General features: G+C 40.7%; 1 protein-coding gene across 3 annotated transcripts in view; it reads left to right on the forward strand.

Moving 5' to 3' along the window:
• Positions 1–20,965, forward strand: part of Faxdc2 (fatty acid hydroxylase domain containing 2) — a 32,705-nt gene continuing 11,740 nt past the window's right edge. The window contains exons 1-5 of one of the 3 annotated variants that reach the window (XM_046446388.2): positions 1–459; positions 14,097–14,216; positions 15,883–15,951; positions 17,818–17,909; positions 18,040–18,143. In XM_046446388.2, the coding sequence (XP_046302344.1) occupies positions 14,148–14,216; positions 15,883–15,951; positions 17,818–17,909; positions 18,040–18,143 (334 nt within the window). In that variant the 5' untranslated portion in view covers positions 1–459; positions 14,097–14,147. The remainder of the gene's footprint in view (positions 460–14,096; positions 14,217–15,882; positions 15,952–17,817; positions 17,910–18,039; positions 18,144–20,965) is intronic. The other 2 variants (XM_046446386.2, XM_046446387.2) reach the window with 2 other exon arrangements.

Below are 20,965 nucleotides of genomic sequence, written 5' to 3' on the forward strand. Positions count from 1 at the left end.
CAGACTGCCTTCCACCATCCGATTCCCAAATCTTTTATTAACCTGTCCCCTACAAGATGGGGACATTTTCTTAAGTATAGAAGAGGAAGGGAGTTTTTTAAAAGAAAAAAGAAAAGAAAAGAAAAAGAAAGGAACCCAGACCAGTGACTAAATGCACTTTATTCAGGCTCTTGTTAGAAGTGTGTGTGTCCTCTCAGTTTTAAGGACATGCCTTTTAGAAAAAAAGGGCATTTTGTCTTCAGTCCAAACAGACCCAAACTTTTTTTCTCATCACGTGCCTGGCTGGAGCCAGTGGGAGGCTTTGTAATGCAATCAGATCTCTAGGGCCAGCCTCCTGACCCACCCAAATAACAACAGGGTAAGCCGGCAACAGACACTTGAGCACTTTTAAAGGGAAGAGATCCAGGCTTGACTTCTCACCAGGACCTTGGAGAAGCTTGGGAACAGCCCACCACAGAGGTAAGTGGGAGCTACTGGGGAGGAGAGCTGTTTGGGAAGGTCAGGACACATTCAAGTTCACCTACAGAAGGGCAAAATGTACTCTTCCCACCTCTGCCACCATCCTGTCCTCCCTACTTACACCACAGGTGAGGTCTGCCTCCGAATAATGTCCTGGGACATTTTCCTACCTGTTTCTCACAGATGTCTGAATCCTCTGCCTACGTGTGTACCATCCATCTCCTCTGTAGTTTAGTTTTGTTTTCCTGGCAATTGACAAGTAATTCGAATGGACTGGGTTTGGCTTCAGATTCATGCACAGGAACAATTCCCAAGAGGCAAATCAAACTGGAAGACTGTTGGGAAGCTACTGTCGACTGCTGCTCATCTCTAATCTGACATCACCTGGAGGGAATGGGGCAATAATAACAGTTTTTAAATCTCTGAAAGGATGTGTGGGCTTTGAGCTGGACAACCAGGTCAAATCTGTTTCCCGCAACATTCTAAGATATATCCATAGTGGTTCCAGGTATGGAATTGTTAGTGGTCTGATGGGACCCACAGGACTCCCACCAAGGTTATGGAGTGAGAAGCATGCCCTCAGGGTGTGTAGATGGAGAGAAATCCGAGGCCAGTGTTTTCAGGGTACCCCTACAGGCCCTTTGGAGCCTCAGATCAGCAAGACAAGATGCTGACTCTTGGGTTGTGTCAGTTTCATATGGAAGTTCAACTACATTTCTCTGGTTGGAACACAGAGATGTGATTCAATTTGCTAGAACAGAAATGCACTGAGCATAAGCTTCCGATATTGGACCAAATAGTAGGTAGCACAAGGGAAAGTCACTGAAATGCTCAACAGCAAACGTTGGACACATTCTCAGGACAAAAAGCAATGCTTTTTGTTGCTTTTTCTCATCTTTCACTTATTCAGCAAACACTTCCTGAGTGTCTGCTCCATGCCAGGTGCAGTCCTGTGATCTCATAGTAAACAAGACAGGCAGGCTCTCTGAGTCCCCTCCCAGGAGTGCAGTCAAGTGGGGCAGTAAACTCAAGGTCCTTGCTAGCACTGCAAGGACCATGTAGCAAAAGGAGTAAAACAGCCCAAAGGGAGTTGTTTCTGTCTCGGAGGCTAACCTTTACCTGGAAGCATTTCTCTTCCTGAATCAATACCTATGGCTCTTCCTTCTGTAGGAGCCTCACACTTGAACAGACCGTGGGTCATAGCAGCTCTCAGAACCTTCACCAGAGGTGTTAGGCTGTGTTCCAGCATTTCAGCTCAATTTCCCCAGCTCTGGAGAAAGAAAGCTCTGTTCTTTTTTAGAATACAAACAGCCTAACAACAAAGGCTGAAGTAAGGGGCATTCTTCCTCAGGTGCCTTCTCCCCGTGTCTCTCCATTTCCCCACTTATTTGTGCTATTCCAAAACCACATGCAGCACCAGGCAAAGTGTTAGGAAACCTGGAATTTTTTTTTTTTCCCCTTTGCTGTTCTGGGGATTGAGCCCAGATGGGCTTTACCACTGAGCCACATCCCCAGCCCTATTTTTTTTTCTATTTTTTAATTTCAAGACAGGGACTCCCTAAATTGCTGAGGCTGGCCTTGAACTTGCAGTCCTCCTGCCTCAGCCTCCAGAGTTGTTGGGATTACAGGCATGTTCCACTACACCCAGCTAGAAACCTGGATTTTGCCAGAAACTGTGTGGAGTTTGGAGTGGGTCCCCTCTGCTATTAAGTTTCATGTCCTTATCTCTAAGATGGAAAAGGTAGACCAGGTGATCATGAGGGCTTTTTGTGTTTTTTTTTTGTGTGTGTTTGTTTTCGTTTGTCCTCTAAGGGTAAATTTTTAAAATAATTTTATGTTTATAAAGAAACAATACATCTTCCCATGAAGATGATATATCATATACCTATGAAAAAGGAATAGGTGATGCAGAAAAACCTCAAAATTCAACTGTCTCTACTCCTCCCACCCTTACCCTATTTTTCCGGCCTGTGTTCAAATTCTTACAATCATGAACACCAGCTATGATTTTGTTGTATCATTGATCTAGATTGGAGATTTTTCAATAGAAAGCTTGCACAGCCAGAATCACCTACTTTCAATAAGAACCCACAGAGATTATTTAATTTGGATACTCTCATAATTTATATCAGATTGCCTTTGAGGAGCTATAAAATTTATAGCTATCCATAGCTATAAAATATTAGAAACTTTACTTTTAGTGAATTTTATTTCTTTATCTTCCCTGACTGCATTTCCTTCTTAAATCACTATTTCATGTTTTCCTCTTCAATACTTTATCATTGGAAAATCAAATTATATAATATTATTTTATGAAATAAGGCAAAAAAATCTTATCTTATTTATCCTCATATCCCACATGTCTAGCATTGTGTCTGGCACATAATAAATATCTCCTGAGGGGCTGAGAATATGGCTCAAGCCGTATCGTGCTCGCCTGACATGCGTGCGGCCCAGGTTCGATCCTCAGCACCACATACAAACAAAGATGTTGTGTCTGCCGAAAACTGAAAAATAAATATTAAAATTCTCTCTCTCTCTCTCTCTTTAAAAAAAATTAAATAAATAAATAAATAAATAAATATCTCCTGAAAGAATGATTAATATTTTAGAGAAAATATGTACTTTAGGGGCTGGGGATATAGCTCAGTTGGTAGAGTATTTGCCTCGAATGTACAAGGCCCTGGGTCCAATCCCCAGCACCATAAGGAAATAAATAGTCTTTGATTTAAAAACAAAAACAGAAACATGTACTTTAGTAGCAGCTCCATTATTCATGGCTGGTCTTATCCATTGTGGACTTTTCAATCTCTGACATCCTGCATTCATCAACATCAACACATTCTATACTTTCTACAGTCTTAGGTGTGATAGTGAATACTAAATTCAAATTCTGCTTCTAACTATGTCAAATTTGAAGCCAAACACTGAACATTTCTATGCCTCCATTTCTTCAGAAGGGAAATGGGGGCATCAGAAGAAACAAGCTCTAGACAACTTCTTAGATTAGGGAGATTTCAAAAAGAGGAGGAGGAGGAGGGGAGGAGGAGGGGGAGGGGGAGGAGGAGAAGAAGACAGTCAAGCCAGAGAAAGAAAACCCAATAAAAATATAGTGATTATGGGCTGGGGTTGTGGCTCAGTGTCAGAGTGCTTATCTAGCACTTCTGAGGCACTGGGTTCGATTCTCAGCACCACATAAAAAGAAAGAAATAGGGCTGGGTTTTGGCTCAGCAGTAGAACGCTCACCTAGCACATTTGAGGCCCTGGGTTCAATCCTCAGCACCACATAAAAATAAATAAGTAGGGCTGGGGATGTGGTTCAAGCGGTAGCGCGCTCGCCTGGCATGCGTGCGGCCCGGATTCCATCCTCAGCACCACATACAAACAAAGATGCTGTGTCCGCCGAAAACTAAAAAATAAATAATAAAAATATTCTCAAAAGTAAATAAATAAATAAATAAAATAAAGGTAGTGTGACCAACTACAACTAAAAAATATTTAAGAAAAGAAATGAATAAAGGTATTGTGTCACCCTATAAAAATATTTTTTTAAAAATAATGATTGTAGTACTTAAATATTTTAAATATTTACAAAATTGCTTTAAATTTTACTTACCAAATTTTCTTCCTCCTTCTTTTTTTTTTTTTATTTTGCACTTAAGATTGAACCTAAGATCACTCTACCACTGAACCACATCCCTAGCCCTTTTAATTAATTAATTAATTTTGGTACCAGGAATTGAATCCAAGAGCACTTACCTACTGAGCCACATCTCCCAGCCCTTTTTTGGTATTTTATTCAGAGACAGGGTCTCACTAAGTCGCCTAGGGACTTGCTAAATTGCTGGGGCTGACTTTGAATTTGCAATCCTCCTGCCTCAGTCTCCCAAGTTGCTGTGATTACAGGTGTGCTCCATCAAATCCAGCCCCAGCTCTTTTTATTTTATTTTGAGACAGAATCTCCTAGGTTGTCCGGAACTGTCCTCCTGCCTCAGCTTCCTGAGTAGCTGGGATTACAGGTGAACCCTGTCCAGCTTTTACTTGGCAAATTTTCTAACTTGAACACTATGATTGGGAAAGAACGCTTTTTTGGGTAAAGACCCACCTGCACCCCCATTTTTGAGGTCTCCTCCAGAAACTTTCTTACTGTGTTCACATAAAACTGAAAATGTGTCAACAGGAAGTCAGAGAGGCTCAGAAAGCAAGTTGGTTTGGTATAAAATATTCAGCAGAATGATACTGTTGTGAATCTTAGAGGATTCAACACCTAGATAAGTATCTCAGGAGTTGGTTACAGGCGTTCTGGCAAAGCTGAAGAATAAGGGGCAAGTTAGAAAATATTTCAGTTGTGCTAATAAAATCAGATGTCCTTAGATAAATGCTGCTACTCCTACACATACTCATACAGACTTTCTCACCACCAGAAGATAAAGTCATTCTCCCTTTTGCCAGAGATGTTGTGGAACCTCACGGTCAGAGGTTGAACTTGGATATCAGTCCCTAATCACTCAGTTGTATCAATGCCCAGTTTCCACAGACACAATGACCTGAAGTGCACCAGGCCTGCCTCATTCCAGGGTCAAGGTCTTATGATTGTACTGAGAGCCTGGTCTCTACGGACTTCTGCTTTTGATTTTAATGTCTGATTCTGTTAACTTATACCTTATTCCCAGGTTCATCTCATGAGTTTAATCATAGCCATTCTTACTGGGGTGAGGTAATATCTCATTGTGGTAAACTGCACTATAATTTATTTATCCAGTCCTTTTTCAAATATATATATAATATAATATAATATAATATATATATATATATATATATATATATATATATATATTAGACAGACACAATACTTTATATTTTTTATTTATTTTTATGTGGTGCTTAAGATCAAAACCAGTGCCTCACACATGCTAGGCAAATGCTCTGCCAACTGAGCTACAACCCCAGCCCATATCCAGACTTTATTGGTGGTCATCTAGATTGTTCCCAGTCTTTAGCTATTAAAAGCAATGTCATAATGAACATCCTTGTAGATATGTCATTGTTTTTTTAAAAATTTGTTTTATTAGTTATATATGACAGTAGAATGCATTTATGCACTTTGATATATCATATATAATTTCTCATTTTTCTGAGTGTACATGTTGCAGAATCACATTGGTCATGCAGTCATATATATACATACAGTAATAATGTCTTGTTTCATTCTACTGTCTTTCCTATCCCCATATCCCCTCCCCTTCCCTTCCACCACTTCCCTCTACCTAATCTAAGGTAATGTTATTCTTCCCTAGTGCCCCCTGCCTTATTGTGAATTATCACCCACATATTAGAGAAAACATTTGATTTTTGGTTTTGTGGGATTGGCTTATTTTGCTTAGCATGACATTCTCCAATTCCAACCATTTACTGGCAAATGCCATAATTTCATTCTTCTTTAAAGCTGAGTAATATTCCATTGGATATAAAAACCACATTTTCTTTATCCATTCATCTATTGAGGGACACCTAGGTTGGTTCCATAGTCTAGCTATTGTGAATTAAGCTGCTATAAACATTGTTGAGGCTGTTAGTATAGTATGCTGATTTTAAGTCCTTTGAGTATAAACGAAGGAGTGGGATTCATGGTTCCATTCCCAATTTTCTGAGGAATCTTCATACTGCTTTCTATAGTGGTTGCACAATTTGCAGTCCCACCAGAAATGTATGAGTGTACCTGTTCCACCACATCCTCGCCAACATTTATTGTTGCTATATTTTTGATGATTGCCATTCTGACAGGAATGAGATGAAACCTTAGAGTGGTTTTGATTTGCATTTCTCTAATTGCTAGGGATGTTGAACACTTCTTCATATATTTGTTAACTGATTATATTTCTTCTTCTGAGAAGTGTCTGTTCAGTTCCTTAGCCCATTTATTGATTGGGTTATTATTATTTTTTTTGGTGTTAAGTTTGTTGAGTCCTTTATATATCCTAGAGATTAATGCTTTATTGGAGGTGCATATGGTAAAGATGTTCTCCCATTTTGTAGGCTCTCTCTCCTTACATTACTTATTATTTCCTTTACTGAGAAGAAGCTTTTTAATTTGAATCCATCCCATTTATTGATTCTTGATTTTACTTCTTGTGCTTTAGGAGTCTTATTAAGGAAATCAGATCCTAGGTCAACATGGTGAAGATTTGGACCTATTTTTTCTTCTATTAGGTTCAGGGTCTCTGTTCTAGTGCCTAAGTGTTTGATCCACTTTGAGTTGATTTTTTTGCAGGGTGAGAGATAGCAGTTTAATTTCATTTTGCTTCATACAGATTTCCAGTTTTGCCAGCACCATTTGTTAAATAGGTTATCTTTTCTCCAGGGAATGTTTTTGACACCCTTGTCTAGCATGAGACAACCGTATTTATGTAGATTTGTCTCTGTGTCTTCTATTCTGTACCACTGGTCTACAAGTCTATTTTGGTGCCAATACCATGCCATTGTTGTTATTATAGCTCTGTAGTATAGTTTAAGGTCTGGTTTTGTGATGTCTTCTGCTTCACTTTTCTTGCTAAGGATTGCTTTATCTATTCTGGGTCTCTTATTTTTCCAAATAAATTTCATGATTGCTTTTTCTATTTCTATGAAGAATGTCATTGGGATTTTAACAGGAATTGCATTAAATCTGTATAATACTTTTGGTAGTATGGCCATTTTGACAATATTAATTCTTCCTATCCCAGGAGCATGGGAGATCTTTCCATCTTCTGAGGTTTTCTTCAATTTCTTTCTTTAGTGTTCTGTAATTTTCATTGTAGAGGCCTTTCACCTCTTTTATTAGATTGATTCCTAGGTTTTTTTTTTGTTGTTGTTGTTGTTGTTGTTTTTTGAGGCTATTATAAATGGGGTAGTTTTCCTAACTTCTCTTTCAGTGGATTCATTGCTGATATATAGGAAAGCATTTGATTTTTTGGTGTTGATTTTATATCCTGCTACTTTGCTGAATTCATTTGTTAGTTCTAGAAGTTTTCTGGTGAAATTTTTTTGATCTTCTAGGTATAGAATCATGTCATCAGCAAATAGTGATAGTTTGAGTTCTTCTTTACCTATTTGTATCCATTTAATTTCTTTCTTTCGTCTAATTGCTCTGGCTAGAGTTTCAAGGATGATGTTGAATAGAAGTGGTGAAAGAGGACATCCTTGTCTTGTTCCAGTTTTTAGTGGGAATGCTTTCAATTTTTCCTCATTTAGAATGATGCTGGCCTTGGGTTTAGCATAGATAGCTTTTACAATGTTGAGGTATGTTCCAACTATCCCTAGTTTTTCCTAGTGTTTTGAACATGAATGGGTGCTGTATTTTGTCAAATGCTTTTTCTGCATCTATTGAGATGATCATATGATTCTTATTTTTAAGTATGTTAATATGATGAATTACATTTATCGATTTCTGTCTATTGAACCAATCCTGCATCCCTGGAATGAAACCCACTTTATCATGGTGCACTATCTTTTAAATATGTTTTTGTATGCTGTTTGCCAGAATCCTATTGAGAATTATTGCATCTGTGTTTATCAGGGATATTGGTCTGAAGTTTTCTTTCCTCGATGTGTCTTTGGTTTTGGTATCAAGGTGATATTAGCCTCATAGAATGAGTTTGGAAGGTTTCCCTCCTTTTCTATTTCATGGAATACTTTGAGAGGAGTATTGATGTTAATTTTTTTTTTTTTAATCTTGTAGAACTTGGCTGAGAATCCATCTGGTCCTGGGCTTTTCTTGGTTGGTAGGCTTTTGATGGAGTTTTCTATTTCATTACTTGAAATTGATTAGTTTAAATCATGTGTGACCTCCTCATTCAATTTGGGTAGGTTGTATGTCTCCAGAAATTTGTTGATTGTCTTTGATATTTTCTATTTTGTTGGAGTATAAATTTTCAAAATAGTTTCTAATTATCTTCTGTATTTCAGGCATGTTTGTTGTGATATTTCCTTCTTCATCTTGTATTTTAGTAATCTGAGTTTTCTCTCTTTTTCTCTTCATTAGCATGACCAGGGGTTTATCTATTTTATTTATTTTTTCAAAGAACCAACTTTTTGTTTTGTCAATTTTTTCAATTATTTCTTTTGTTTCAATTTCATTGATTACAGCTCTGATTTTTTCTGTCTTCTACTGCTTTTGGTGTTGATTTGTTCTTCTTTTCCTAGGACTTTGTGATGTAGTGTTAGGTCATTTATTTGTTAACTTTTTATTCTTTTAATGAATGCACTCAATGCAATAATTTTTTCTCTTAGTACTGCCTTCATAGTGTCCCAGAATTTTGATATGTTGTATCAGTGTTCTCATTTACCTCTTAAGAATTTTTTATTTCATCCTTGATTTCTTCTACTGTCCATTCATCATTCAATTGTGTATTATTTAGTCTCCATTTGTTACAGTAGCTTCTATTTTTTATTTTATCATTGATTTCTAATTTCATTCCATTGTGCTCTGATGCAGGGTATTGTCTGTTTTTTTTTTTTTTTTTTTGTATTTACTAAGAGTTGCTTAGTGGCGTAAGATATGGTCTATTTTAGGGAAGGAGCCATGTGCTGCTGAGAAGAAAGTATATTTGCTCATTGATGGATGAAATAGTCTACATATAATTGTTAAGTCTTAATTATTGATTGTATTATTTAGTTCTATAGTTTCCTTATTTAGTTTTGGTTTGGAAGATCTGTCCAGTAGTGAGAAAGGTGTGTTAAAGTCACCCAGTATTATTGTATTGTGGTCTATTTAACTCTTGAAGGATCAAATTGAGAAGGGTTTGTTTGATGTTCATAGATGTTCCATTGTTTGGGGCATAAATATTTACAATTTATGTCCTTCTTATATATACTTCCCTTGAGAAGTATGAAATGGCCTTTTTTGTCTCTTCTGATTAACTTTGGTTTGAAGTCTACTTTATCTGAAATGAGAATGGAAACTCCTTGTTTACTCATCCATATGAGTGATAAGTTTTTTCCCATCCTTTCATCTTCAGCCTGTGGATGTCTTTGCCCATGAGGTGAGTCTCTTGAAGAGAGCATATTGTTAGATCTTGTTTTTTTATTTATTTATTTATTTATTTATTTATTTATTTTTTAAAGAGAGAGTAGGGGAGAGAGAGAGAGAGAATTTTTTAATATTTATTTTTTAGTTCTCGGCGGACACAACATCTTTGTTTGTATGTGGTGCTGAGGATCGAACCCAGGCAGCACGCATGCAAGGCGAGCGCGCTACCGCTTGAGCCACATCCCCAGCCCTAGATCTTGTTTTTTAATCCAATCTGCCAGTCTACGTCTTTTGATTGATGAATTTAGGCTATTAACATTCACAGTTATTATTGAGATACGATTTGTATTCCCTGTCATTTTGATTTATTTCTGGTTTTTGATTTGTCTTATTTTCTCATTTGGTTGAATGAATACACAAGAGTATGTATCAGAAAAATAATCCCAAGAAGTATAATGGAGCATTAAATTTAACTCTGAGCTTACTGGTAGAAAAAGGAAAAAGGAAGGGAAAAATGATTTGTCCAGTTGACTTTGCACTCCACAGGAAAGTGTTCCACTTCTTTCAGAAAGAAGAACTTATGTGCACTAATTTATTTATTGGAATTTATCATCTACATCCTCATAAAAATTGTACAGCTGCTTCTCTGGAACTCAGTAATGAAATAAAGATTATCTTTAATAGCAGTTTTGATACTCATATATCTGAATCTTACATCTATTTTGATTTAAAAATATAGGTGTTGGGCTGGGGTTGTAGCAGAACAACAGTGGCAGAACATTTGCCTAGCATGTGTGAGGCCCTGGGTTTGAGTCTCAACACCACATATAAATAAATAAAGTAAAAGTCCATTAACAACTAAAAAATATTTTTAAAAATATATGTGTGATGCACAACTATCATCTCAGGAACTGAAGTAGCTGAGGCAGGAGGACTGCAAGTTTAGGTCAGCTTCAGCAACTTAGCGAGGTATTCAGCAACTCAGCAAGACCCTGTCTCAAATAAAAATAAAAAGGACTGAAGATGTAGCTCAGTGGTAAAATGTCGCTGGGTTCAATCCTCAGTGTGATATATATATATATAATGAGTAAAAATAGCATTCCTTGGATAAGCTAGAATCAATCTGGGAGGAAAAGGTTTATTTGGGGTTGGACTACAGTGTATCCATGAGCAGGGAGAATGCCTGGACACTGTCCTCTCAGAGTTTCTTGGGTGTACCAAGTCTGTGTTTTACTCAGAAATTTCCTAGCTGTGGCCCTGACCTCTAGCTCAGTACTTCTGAGAGAGACTTTTGGATGGTGGATTTGTGCATCTAGACCTCAAGTTTCTCATTCACCTGTGCATCTCCAGGGCTTCCCCCAGCTCCACGCACATACATTTCTGGGGATCAGGAGTCCCCCAAGATCAAAGGCCATGTCCCAAGAGCTCTTGGCAAAGATGCTGAGGTTGATGAGACAGGGCAGATGCCCCAAGGAGACTGAGTCAGAGAGTGAAGTTCCTTGTGGCATGCGACATGACATCAGAGTCCTGGACACGTTAAAAACAAACAGACCCAAACCCCCCTCAGCTTCCTTCCCAAACAAGATGGCTAACTTGAGAGTCAACAGTCCTTCTCACACTTTCTAACAAGCCAGGATGAGGAAAACCCCTGATGATAACTGTTGAGAGCCACAGCCGAAGGGGCCCCAGCAAACTTCCAGCTGCCAGCAAACTTCCAGCTGCTGGCTGATGATTGGCTCACAGCGGCCCCAGCAACATCTAGCTGATTGGCTCCTCGGCCCCAGCAACATCTAGCTGATTGGCTCCTCTGCGGTGATGCTCATTGGGCTGTTTCCCTGCCCTTTCAGACCACGGAGCTGCTCATTGGGGGACTTTTTTGGCTCCGCCCACGTGACCCAGCCAATCGGCCTCAAGAGCAGGAGGATTGTGGGAGGTGGAGAGAAGCTTGTGTGGGAGAGAGAGGCTTGTGGAAAGCCGGTGGTGGCAGTTGAGGCTCTGAGGGTTTTTCCTGAGAGGCTATTTTGTTTGGCGTGTGTGGTTCTAAAAATAAAGTTAGTTTCTTTTGACAAGTGGCTCCTGATTGTGCCCAGCCAGACTGCGGCAGATAACGAAGGCTCTGCCTGTCTGCAAATGGTTTGAGGACATTCAGATCTCCAACTATTTCCCCACTTCGTTTCCTTTGACATTTGTTTCATGTCTGAAAACATTTGATTGGCTTAGCCCCTCAAAAAACCTAGCACCACCATCTCCCTTGTGCATAAGGCACCCGGTTTTCAAGGACCCCAGATAGCAAGCAGACCACCAGATTAAAAATCGCACCACCTCACCCCAGAATCCTAGCCTGATGGGAAGGGTAGCTTCTCCGACAGACCCCTATCCACCTGGGGATGTGAGCCAAACTCAGGATGAAGCCCTAGGAACTTGTCAGGACAAGGAAATCAGAGAAATTTGTTGTTTAAGGAGTATGCTTCCAAGTCCTCATAAACCCGGTGGTGGAGAAGTGTTTGCCGCAGGTTGGAGCTGAATGGTGAAATGCTTCACGCCCATCCTTCTGGAAAGCTTAGGCGGTGCAGAACAGGATGGCGCGCAGGTGCACAGAGGAGCTGCCATCCCAGCAGAACTGAGAGCCAAGGCCACAGCTTCACTCTACTGCTTCTCTTTTGTTGGTTTTCGTAAGAGCTCCTGTTGGGGCAGATGCGGCACATGGACAAGCCACAGCAGGTTGCTGTCAGCCAGGCAGTGGTGTGGAAGGGTGTAGGAGGAGAGAGCAGGCTCAGGGGTAGGGACAGAGCCCTGTCCTATGGCGTGGCTGAAATCCATTGTCCTGGCTCCAAGTGGGAGTCAGATCCACACACCAAGTATCCGGAGACTTTTCCTGAGTCAGAGGCTGCCTCCCTGAGTGGGTTTAGAGGGCTCAGGAGTTCTCCCCTGGAAGCCTCTTGGCTGACAGGATGTACCTTTGGAATTCAGCTTGCTTGGCGCCTCCTTCTGATGTCCCAACTCCTCACACACTGGAAAGCTACTTTCCCTTCTCTCTGCCATTTCCCCCAGACTAAGCAGTCAATAAGGATGGTGGATCAAGGGGAGCAGTATTCCCCATAGTCACAACTGGTCATTGTGCCTCTGAAATAGTAAAACCAAGAACAATACATACCTATAGAAAGGAAAATAAGGGGCACGAAGTCCCACGTGGAAGCTAGGCCTGATCCTGGCTCTCTGGCATGTCACCTATAGACTCTGGGAGCTCACCTGGTCTCCCTTAGTCTGGGCTCTGTCATCCCTGACCCCTGATGATCTGTAATGCTCCTCTTCAGCCACCTGATGACCCTAAGCACCAGGGGTGCCACAGGGTTAACCTGGGCCACCTCCTCTGGACTGACATGCTTGCCCTGGCTGTGGCTGTGCCTGTGAGCTTTGTCCAGGCTCAGGTGACAGATGCTGGGTGATGTCTGCCAAGATGACAGAATGATGGAGGAGAAAGTGCCTTCTGATTATCAATCGTAATTTTTAAAATTAGAATTGGAAGTTTTGGCCAGTTAACACATTCATATGGCCCCACATTTCAACCACATAGAAACACTCTTGTTGCCAATAGACATTTCAATGACAATTCAATTCAGTGTGATGGGGGTGGGGGGGGTAGAGGGGTGGACACGGACACAATTCAATGACAGAGAATGGTTTTCAACAAATGGAGTGGGAACAACTGGATATTCACATTCAAAAGAATGAAGATGACCCCTTCCTTACACCACATACAAAAATTAACAAAGTGGGGCACGGTGGAGCACGCCTATAAACCTATAATCCCAGCGCTGAGGCAAGAAGATAACAAGTTCAAAGCCAGCCTCAGGAAAAAAAAAAGAAAAAAAAAAAAAAAGCGAGGCATTAAGCAGCTCAGTGAGACCCTGTCTCTAAATGAAATATAAAATAGGGCTGGGGATGTGGCTCAGTGGTCGAGTGCCCCTGAGTTCAATCCCTGATAACCCCCCCACCAAAATAAGTACTAGCACTTCACTTTTAATTATTAAAGCTTTTTTTCCCAAACTGTGGTATAAAACATAAAATTAATTGTCAGTATTTATTTATTTATTTATTTATGGTATCAGGGATTTAACCCAGGCATACGCTCTACCTCTGAGATACTTCCCCAGCCCTATTTTTAATTTTATTTTGAAACAAGTTTTTGCCAAGCTACTGAGGCTGACCTTGAATTTACGAAACTCCTCCCTCAACCTACCAAATCTCTAGGATTACAGGTGTGCACCACCTCTGCTGCCTGGCACCATCTTGGCCATTTTTAAGTGTCTGGTCCAGCAGCACTAAATGTGCTCACATCTGTTGATCTCCAGAATCTTATCATCTTGCAAAACTGATGCTCATATGCATTCAACAACCATTCCACATTTCCCCTCCCCACCCAAACCCCGTGTCACCACCACTTAATTTTTTGATTCCATGAATTTGACTACCTTATGTACCTTACCTCAGAAAGTGGATTCATGCAGTATTTCTCTTTTTGTGACTTATTTCACTTACTGTGACTTGCGTAACACTCGCCCATTTGCTTCTTTTTTTAAGGCCAAATAAAATTCTATCCTATGTGCATAACCAAATCTTATCTCTTCAGCCATCCTCAGACGCATGCTTGTTCCTGGCTATTATGAGTAGCAGTGGCTGAATGAGGGTGTGCCTCAGCTGCCCCACGCAGGATTATAGGAGTCCATGGAAGAATCTAGCCTGGAAAAAGGTCTTTGTTTTGGTGGGCAATTGGGTTTTTTTTCAGTACTGGGAACTGAACCCAGGGGTCCTTTACCACTGAGCAACATTCCCAGTTTTCAAAATTTTATTTAAAATATCTCTGAGATATGGCTTGGGTGTACATCGTAGACATGTTACTCTAGAGTTTCGTTAGAAAGTCTATCGGGAAATTCCAGAAAGTCTGTTACCAGACTAACATCTCATATAAAAGTAGGGGACATATTTTTGTGGATGTTGTTGACAAACTTTTATGAAATAATCTTCCTCTACCAAAGTTAGACCAAAATTGTAGTACCAAAGTACTACCTAATCTACTTAGAATAAAGTTTTTCTAAAATCCAAAGGAGTTTATATATGTACATGTTGACTGGGATATATAAAATAATAAAGCAGAGGAAAATTTTATTCAATATGTCTGTATGTTCAGAATTAAGAAATATCTAATTCAGCATATACATTGGACAGTGCCTCATATGGGCTATCTGGTAGAGATGTTATCAGTTTTTAAGATGTGTTTATCAGCTTTTAAGTTTAACACTGGAATTTTTTTTGTGGGGGGATATGAGGAATTGAACCCAGGGCACCTAACCATGAGCCACATCCCCAGCCCTTTTTATTTTTATTTTATTTTTTAAATTTTGAGACAAGGTCTCACTAAGTTTCTTACAGCCTTGCTAAATTGCTGAGGCTGGCTTTAAACTCAAGATCCTCCTCCTTCAGCCTCCCAGGGAGCTGGGATTACAGGCATGTGCCACAGTGCCCAGCAAGTCTGTTCTTTTATAGCAAAAACTCTTTACTAACTGCAAGAAATGAGAGAATGAATATATTTTTTTCCTTTCTTTCTTTTCTTTTCTTTCTTTCTTCCTTTTTTTTGATGATACTGGGGATTGAACCCAGGGGTGTTTTACCACTGAGCCACATCCCAGCTTTTTTATTTTTTATTTTGAGCGAGGGTCTCACAAGACACTGTAAGTTGCTCAGGGCCTCACTTAATTGTAGAGGCTGACCTTGAATTTATGATCCTCTCATCTCAGCCTCCTGAGTTGATGGGATTACAGGCATGTGCCACCACACCCAGCAAGAGAATAATCACATTTCTAAAGAAGCTTTATGTTTTTACAGTCGGTAGATCTAGTATTTTGTGCCCTTCCTTGTACCACTCTTGTTCTTTTCTGGCATTTTTCTAGCTATTTCCTGCTTATTTATTTCTCTGTATAAATTTTAGAATAATTTGTCTGGTTCCAGGGACAAAAGCTGCCAGTTTAGCCAGGTGCATGCCTGTAATCCCAGCAACTCGGGAGGCTGAGGCAGGAGGATCCAAAGTTTCAGGTCAACCTCAGCAAGACCTGTCTCAAAAATAAAAACTAGAAAGAGCTGGGGATGTGGCTCAATAACCAAGCACCCCTGGTTCAAGCCCCTGTACCAAAATAAATAAATAAATAAAAATAAAAACCCCTGCCAGGCTTTTTTTTTTTTTATTGGTTGTTCAAAACATTACAAAGCTCTTGACATATCATATTTCATTCATTAGATTCAAGTGGGTTATGAACTCCCATTTTTACCCCAAATCCCCTGCCAGGCTTGACTTCTTCCATTCCCCCTTTGCTTAGTTGCATGTGGAAGGAAACCCGCTCACCCGTGCTTTCTCTTTCCAGATGAAGGGAGAGGCTGGGAACGTCGGGAAGTCCAAGCAGCTCAATGTGAGCACCCCACCCAGCATACTGGTAAGACGGTAGCCAGGGGCTCTTTCCATATTTGCACTGGTGTGGATCTGTGGTTTCCCCCAAGGTTTAGGGGTGGCCGCCACACGGTGATGGTCTCATTTTATTGGCTGAACAGAGGACAGCTGACTCCAAACTCCCCTATATCTTCCCTAGTGAGTGAGGGAAGGAGGGGGTTCAGTCTCACTGTTGTCCCCTGCCCTGGCCTGCCCGCCCGCAGCCCGCAGCTTGCTCCACCCCTTTCTACAATTTCGGGGAGCTGCTAGGTAGATTAGAAGACCCACCATCCCTGATAAATTTATAATCCTGTATATGAAATTGAGGTTTTAATTTGGTTTGATGATACTCAAAAGATGAAAAATTCCCAAGAAAAGTTCCTGAAAAGAGTCTTGGGAATCCTAAAAAGGGAATAATCTGAATAGCCCAAGGTAACCCGTTTAGTGACTCAGGTTGACCTCGGAAAAGTTTGTGTGGAAGAGCAATCTGTCTGCCAATGCAGTCTGAGGAGGGTCAGGAAGGAGAGAGAGAGAGAGAAAGAAGGAGGGGGCAGGGGGCAGAGAGAGAGAGAGGAGTTGTTTCCAGAGTTCAGCATCCTGACAAGCACAGTCCTGCAAAAATCTGAGTGGCCATGGGGAAAAGAAAAATGACTTGTTTTGTTGTTGTTGTTGTTTGATCAAATGTGGGATGGGGTAATGTTGAGGAGAAATAATTTAGTTCAGTGAAAATTCAGACTGCTTGAATGTGCTCAACTGAACATGGTGGCACACACCAATAATCCCAGCTATTTAGGAGGCTGAGGCAGGAGGACCATGAGGTTAAGGCCAATTTGGGCCACACAGGAGACCCTCATCTCAAAAACCCTCAGATCTTGAAGGTCTGGATTGAACTGTACCTGCCCTCATTCAGTCAGCAACCCCTCCTAACCCCCTGTACCTGACCTCATTCACCAACTGTAGATGAGCTGGGACTACCAAGTCCAGTTCTCTCTTACAAAGAGACTTAGACACACAGTATGGGTATGACATTTGTCATTCCTATCCATAGTGCAAGGGGAATTAGTGACACACCTAGAAGCCAGTGCTTTCCTGCTCGGGTCTGGCACTTTGCTCTTTGCCCTTTGAGCTCGCAGTGACCTCTGATTCAGAGAAGGACCTTTTGGAAAGAACATATGAGGGCCACCCAGCAATGGCCTCTCTCAGAACAGCTAATCTTCCCCTCCAGCTGGCAGCCCCGGCTAATCTAAGACAAAGGGATTATTAAAAGTCAGAGTGTGTGTTCAACACACTCTTCTTCAAGGATAAGAGGGTGGTGGAGCTGGGAAAACAGGCCTGACCCATGCACACAGTGAGCCCCTTTGACCTAGGAGAGTTTTGCTCCTCGTAGATTCCGCAGGTCCTTCTCTGGTGATTGTTTCAACTTTGCCTGTTCATTAGAATTACTGGAAAGGTTGATCCAGGCCCTCCCTGAGACTCTTGTGTAACTGGGTTGGAGAGGACCCTGGGCATTGTGATATATATTTTAATGGTGATTCCAAAGTGCAGAGGATGGTTTATCTCCATGTGCCAAGAGGCCTGCTGACAAATTGCACAATAGCTGGAAGACTCGCTTGTCTCTCTCTGAATGTTAAATTGCCAAACAATTTTTCCAGGGTCAGAGTAATTCCCTTCCCTCTCTGAACGTGAAGCTCTGCTTTATATAACACACCCAGGTATGGCCCAGAACCTTTGATAGCAAACAGCCTCCCACAGGATGTGAGAGAAAGTCAGCTGGTGGTGACCATAGTCCCGCGGTGTCCCAGCTGTGTCTCAGCAGTGAACTGGGGGAAGGCAGGAGGCTTGCTGGGTCTGAGGCTTCTTTGTCCTCCTCCAGGAGGGACACATTTGGGGCTCCATGAGGAGGACAGCTTTCATCCTGGGCTCTGGTCTTCTCTTGTTTGTGGCCTTCTGGAACTCAGTCACATGGTAAGTCGGCTTGGCCCAGCTCAAATCCAGGACCTGCGGGCAGTTGTGGTGTGGTCGGGGGCAGAGCTTGGAGGAAGGAACTCTCCGCCTATCAGTCTTTATCCAGAAACCTAATGGATTTTCTTCCAAGGCATCTTCAGCGATTTTGGGGTGCTTCTGGATACTTTTGGCAAGCCCAGTGGGAGAGACTGCTGTCGACCTTTGAAGGGAAAGAGTGGATCCTCTTCATTATAGGTGAGGTTTCCAGACCACAGTGCCTAGGGGAGGGGGCACAGCCTGCTTTCACTCTTTTTCTTTTGTTCTCTACTTGGAGACTTCTTAGTTCTTTATTCCCAGGGATGAGGACTTGACAAGGGTGCTACAAAAGAGTACTAAGCTTGAGGACAGTACAGACACGGGATATCTAAGAAAAGAAGCTAAGAAGTTTAAGACCCCATGTATAACTAAGTAGAACAACTTTTTAAAAATGGAGTCAAAATTATTAAAAAAAAAGTTGAAGACCCTCTACTGCAAATATAGAAAAATAAGAAATGTTTTATGTAAAAACGAATGCATGTTTAGAGCCATAATCCTGCTTCTACATGTAACTCCACAAGGGCAGAAAACTACACTATTTTGTCTTAAGCTGTGCTCCTGTACCTGGTACAATCTAGTTCTTAGCAAGTGGCCACTTGATAATATTTAGAGATAGCATAAATGCCTCCAAACTAGCCTAAGAAAACATCATGGAAGGAAAAATCCATTTAAACCTAGACATTTGTAACATTACCTATCATAGTGAACATCCTCAATTACACATTCATTCACTCAAATGATATTAATAGTACAATGTGGCCAGGCTTGATGGCACATCCCTGTAATCCCAGCTGCTTGGGAGGCTGAGGCAGGAAGATCTCAAGTTCAAAGCCAGACTCAGCAATTTAGAAAGGCCCTAAGCAATTTAGCCAGTCCATCTCTAAATAAAATATAAAAAAAGGCTGGGGATGTGGCTCAGTGGTTGAGTGGTCGCTGGATTCAATCCTCAGTACCAAAAAACAAAACAAAATAGTACAATATGCCAAACTTATATGAAGATATAGAAATATTTCAGATGAAGTATTTGCCTACCCTATTCAAAAACTAGGTCATAGTCCAGAAGGGGAGATAAAAGGTGTCAGTCCCAGCCTGGCTCAGTGGGGCACACCCATAATCCCAATAACAGAGGCTGAGGAAGAAGTTTTGCAATTTTGAGGCCAGTCGGGGCAATTTAGCAAGACCCTGTCTCAAAAAATGAAAAGGGACATAGCTCAGTGGTAGAGCATCCCTGGGTTCAGTCCCCACTGTTAACCAAACAAAGTGTCAGTTCTCCCAAAGCAAAAGTACAAACAATGTCCCTGGGGATCATTTTCAGCTGGGAGAATTCTGATCAAACTCAAAAGATTCAGTGGGGTATTAAGCAATCACTGAGAGAACAACAGATCACAGATGTGTGGGAAAGTGACTAGAAATCATTTTATATGCTTCTGTTTCAATGATATGAAACAGATAAACCACCTATTATCTGGGAGGTAAGAAAAACACTAGAGAGAGAAGACATTTGCTGGAAAGTTCAAGGGCATTTTACATTGTGGTTTGCATACTGCCTTCCTCCACTCACCTTCACAATTCCAAGTAGGAACTTTAGTGGACACCCCACACACACCCCTACACCCTGGGTAACTACTAACCCAACATGTTTCTTCCCAGCATAAAAAGAAATTATTTATTATATCTGAGTATAAAAATACACGTGTTCATTGTTAAAAATAAAAATCAGACAACTTGTAATAACCACTATTAATATATTAGTGTGCATCTCTAATACTTTGGATATATAGTGATACCTATCAGACATCAAGTATATATAGACTGGGAATTTAACCCAGGGGAGCTTTCCCACTAAGGTATATCTCCAGCCCTTTTTATTTTTATTTTGAGACAGGGTCTTTCTAAGTTATTGAGGCTGACCTCAAACTTAAGATCCTCCTGCCAAATTGCTGGGATTACAGACGTGTACCACCATGATTAGCACACCAACTATTTTTTTAAAACCCATTTTTTTTTTCATTGAATAGGCTGTTATGTCAATCAATATAAACAATATTTTCGGCGGCCCAGTCTATTCCATTATATAAAAGGATTCTAACATATTAGCCATTCCCTACTAACAGACTTTAAGTCTGCTTTTAATGTTTTCTTATGATTAAAAAAAATGCTGTGATGGACATGTTTGTATATGAATCTATATGTTTTTGCTTTCTTTCTCTCTTTCTGTCTCTGTCTCACTTTCTTTTTTACTTCAGATATTACCAAATTACCCTCCAGATGGTTTGCACCAATCATCTGCCCCTACAGTGATGGCCAGGTCTCTCCCATGTCCTACCTACCACAAGACACTGATGGAGGATGGAGGGGGCTGGGGGAAGGGGAGCAGAGACCCAGAGTGAAGTTGTCCTTGAAACGTCCTTGCCTTCTGGGATTTTGAATCTAGAGGAGGAGGCAAAATATGGAGAAATAAAGCTAGCAGTTCAAGATTTAGGCAATCCTGTAATATCACTTGAATAACTGCCACCTGGGGTGGACAAAGTGCTATTTGTTCACAGTGGGAAATCAGATGCTTGGAATGAGTTCATGAAAAAGTGGGATGTGGAACAAAAAACAAAATATAAGGTTTTTTTTTGTTGTTGTTGTTGTTTGGTACCAGGGATTGAACACCAGGGCACTTAACCATGGAGCCACATCCCCAGCCTTTTTTATTTTTTGTTTTAAGACAGGGTCTCACTAAGTTGCTTAGGGCCTCGCTAAATTGCTGAGGCTGGCTTTGATCTTGTGATCCTCCTGCCTCAGGCTCCCAAGCCACTGGGATTACAGGTGTGCACCACTCAAATCTGTTTTAAGTTTTGAATATTTTCTGAAATATTCTGTAGCATGTCAATGTTGTAGAATGTTAATAGGTGGAAGAGGATATACTATTTATTATCCAATTAAGGAAACTCATGAGGGTAAAATGAGGTGTTATTCATAATTATTCTACAATG

Source organism: Marmota monax, unplaced genomic scaffold, assembly GCF_021218885.2.
Source record: "Marmota monax isolate L192 unplaced genomic scaffold, Marmota_monax_Labrador192_F-V1.1 WCK01_AAM20220418_F8-fsc00188, whole genome shotgun sequence".
In the NCBI taxonomy this organism is placed as follows: Eukaryota; Metazoa; Chordata; class Mammalia; order Rodentia; family Sciuridae; genus Marmota; species Marmota monax.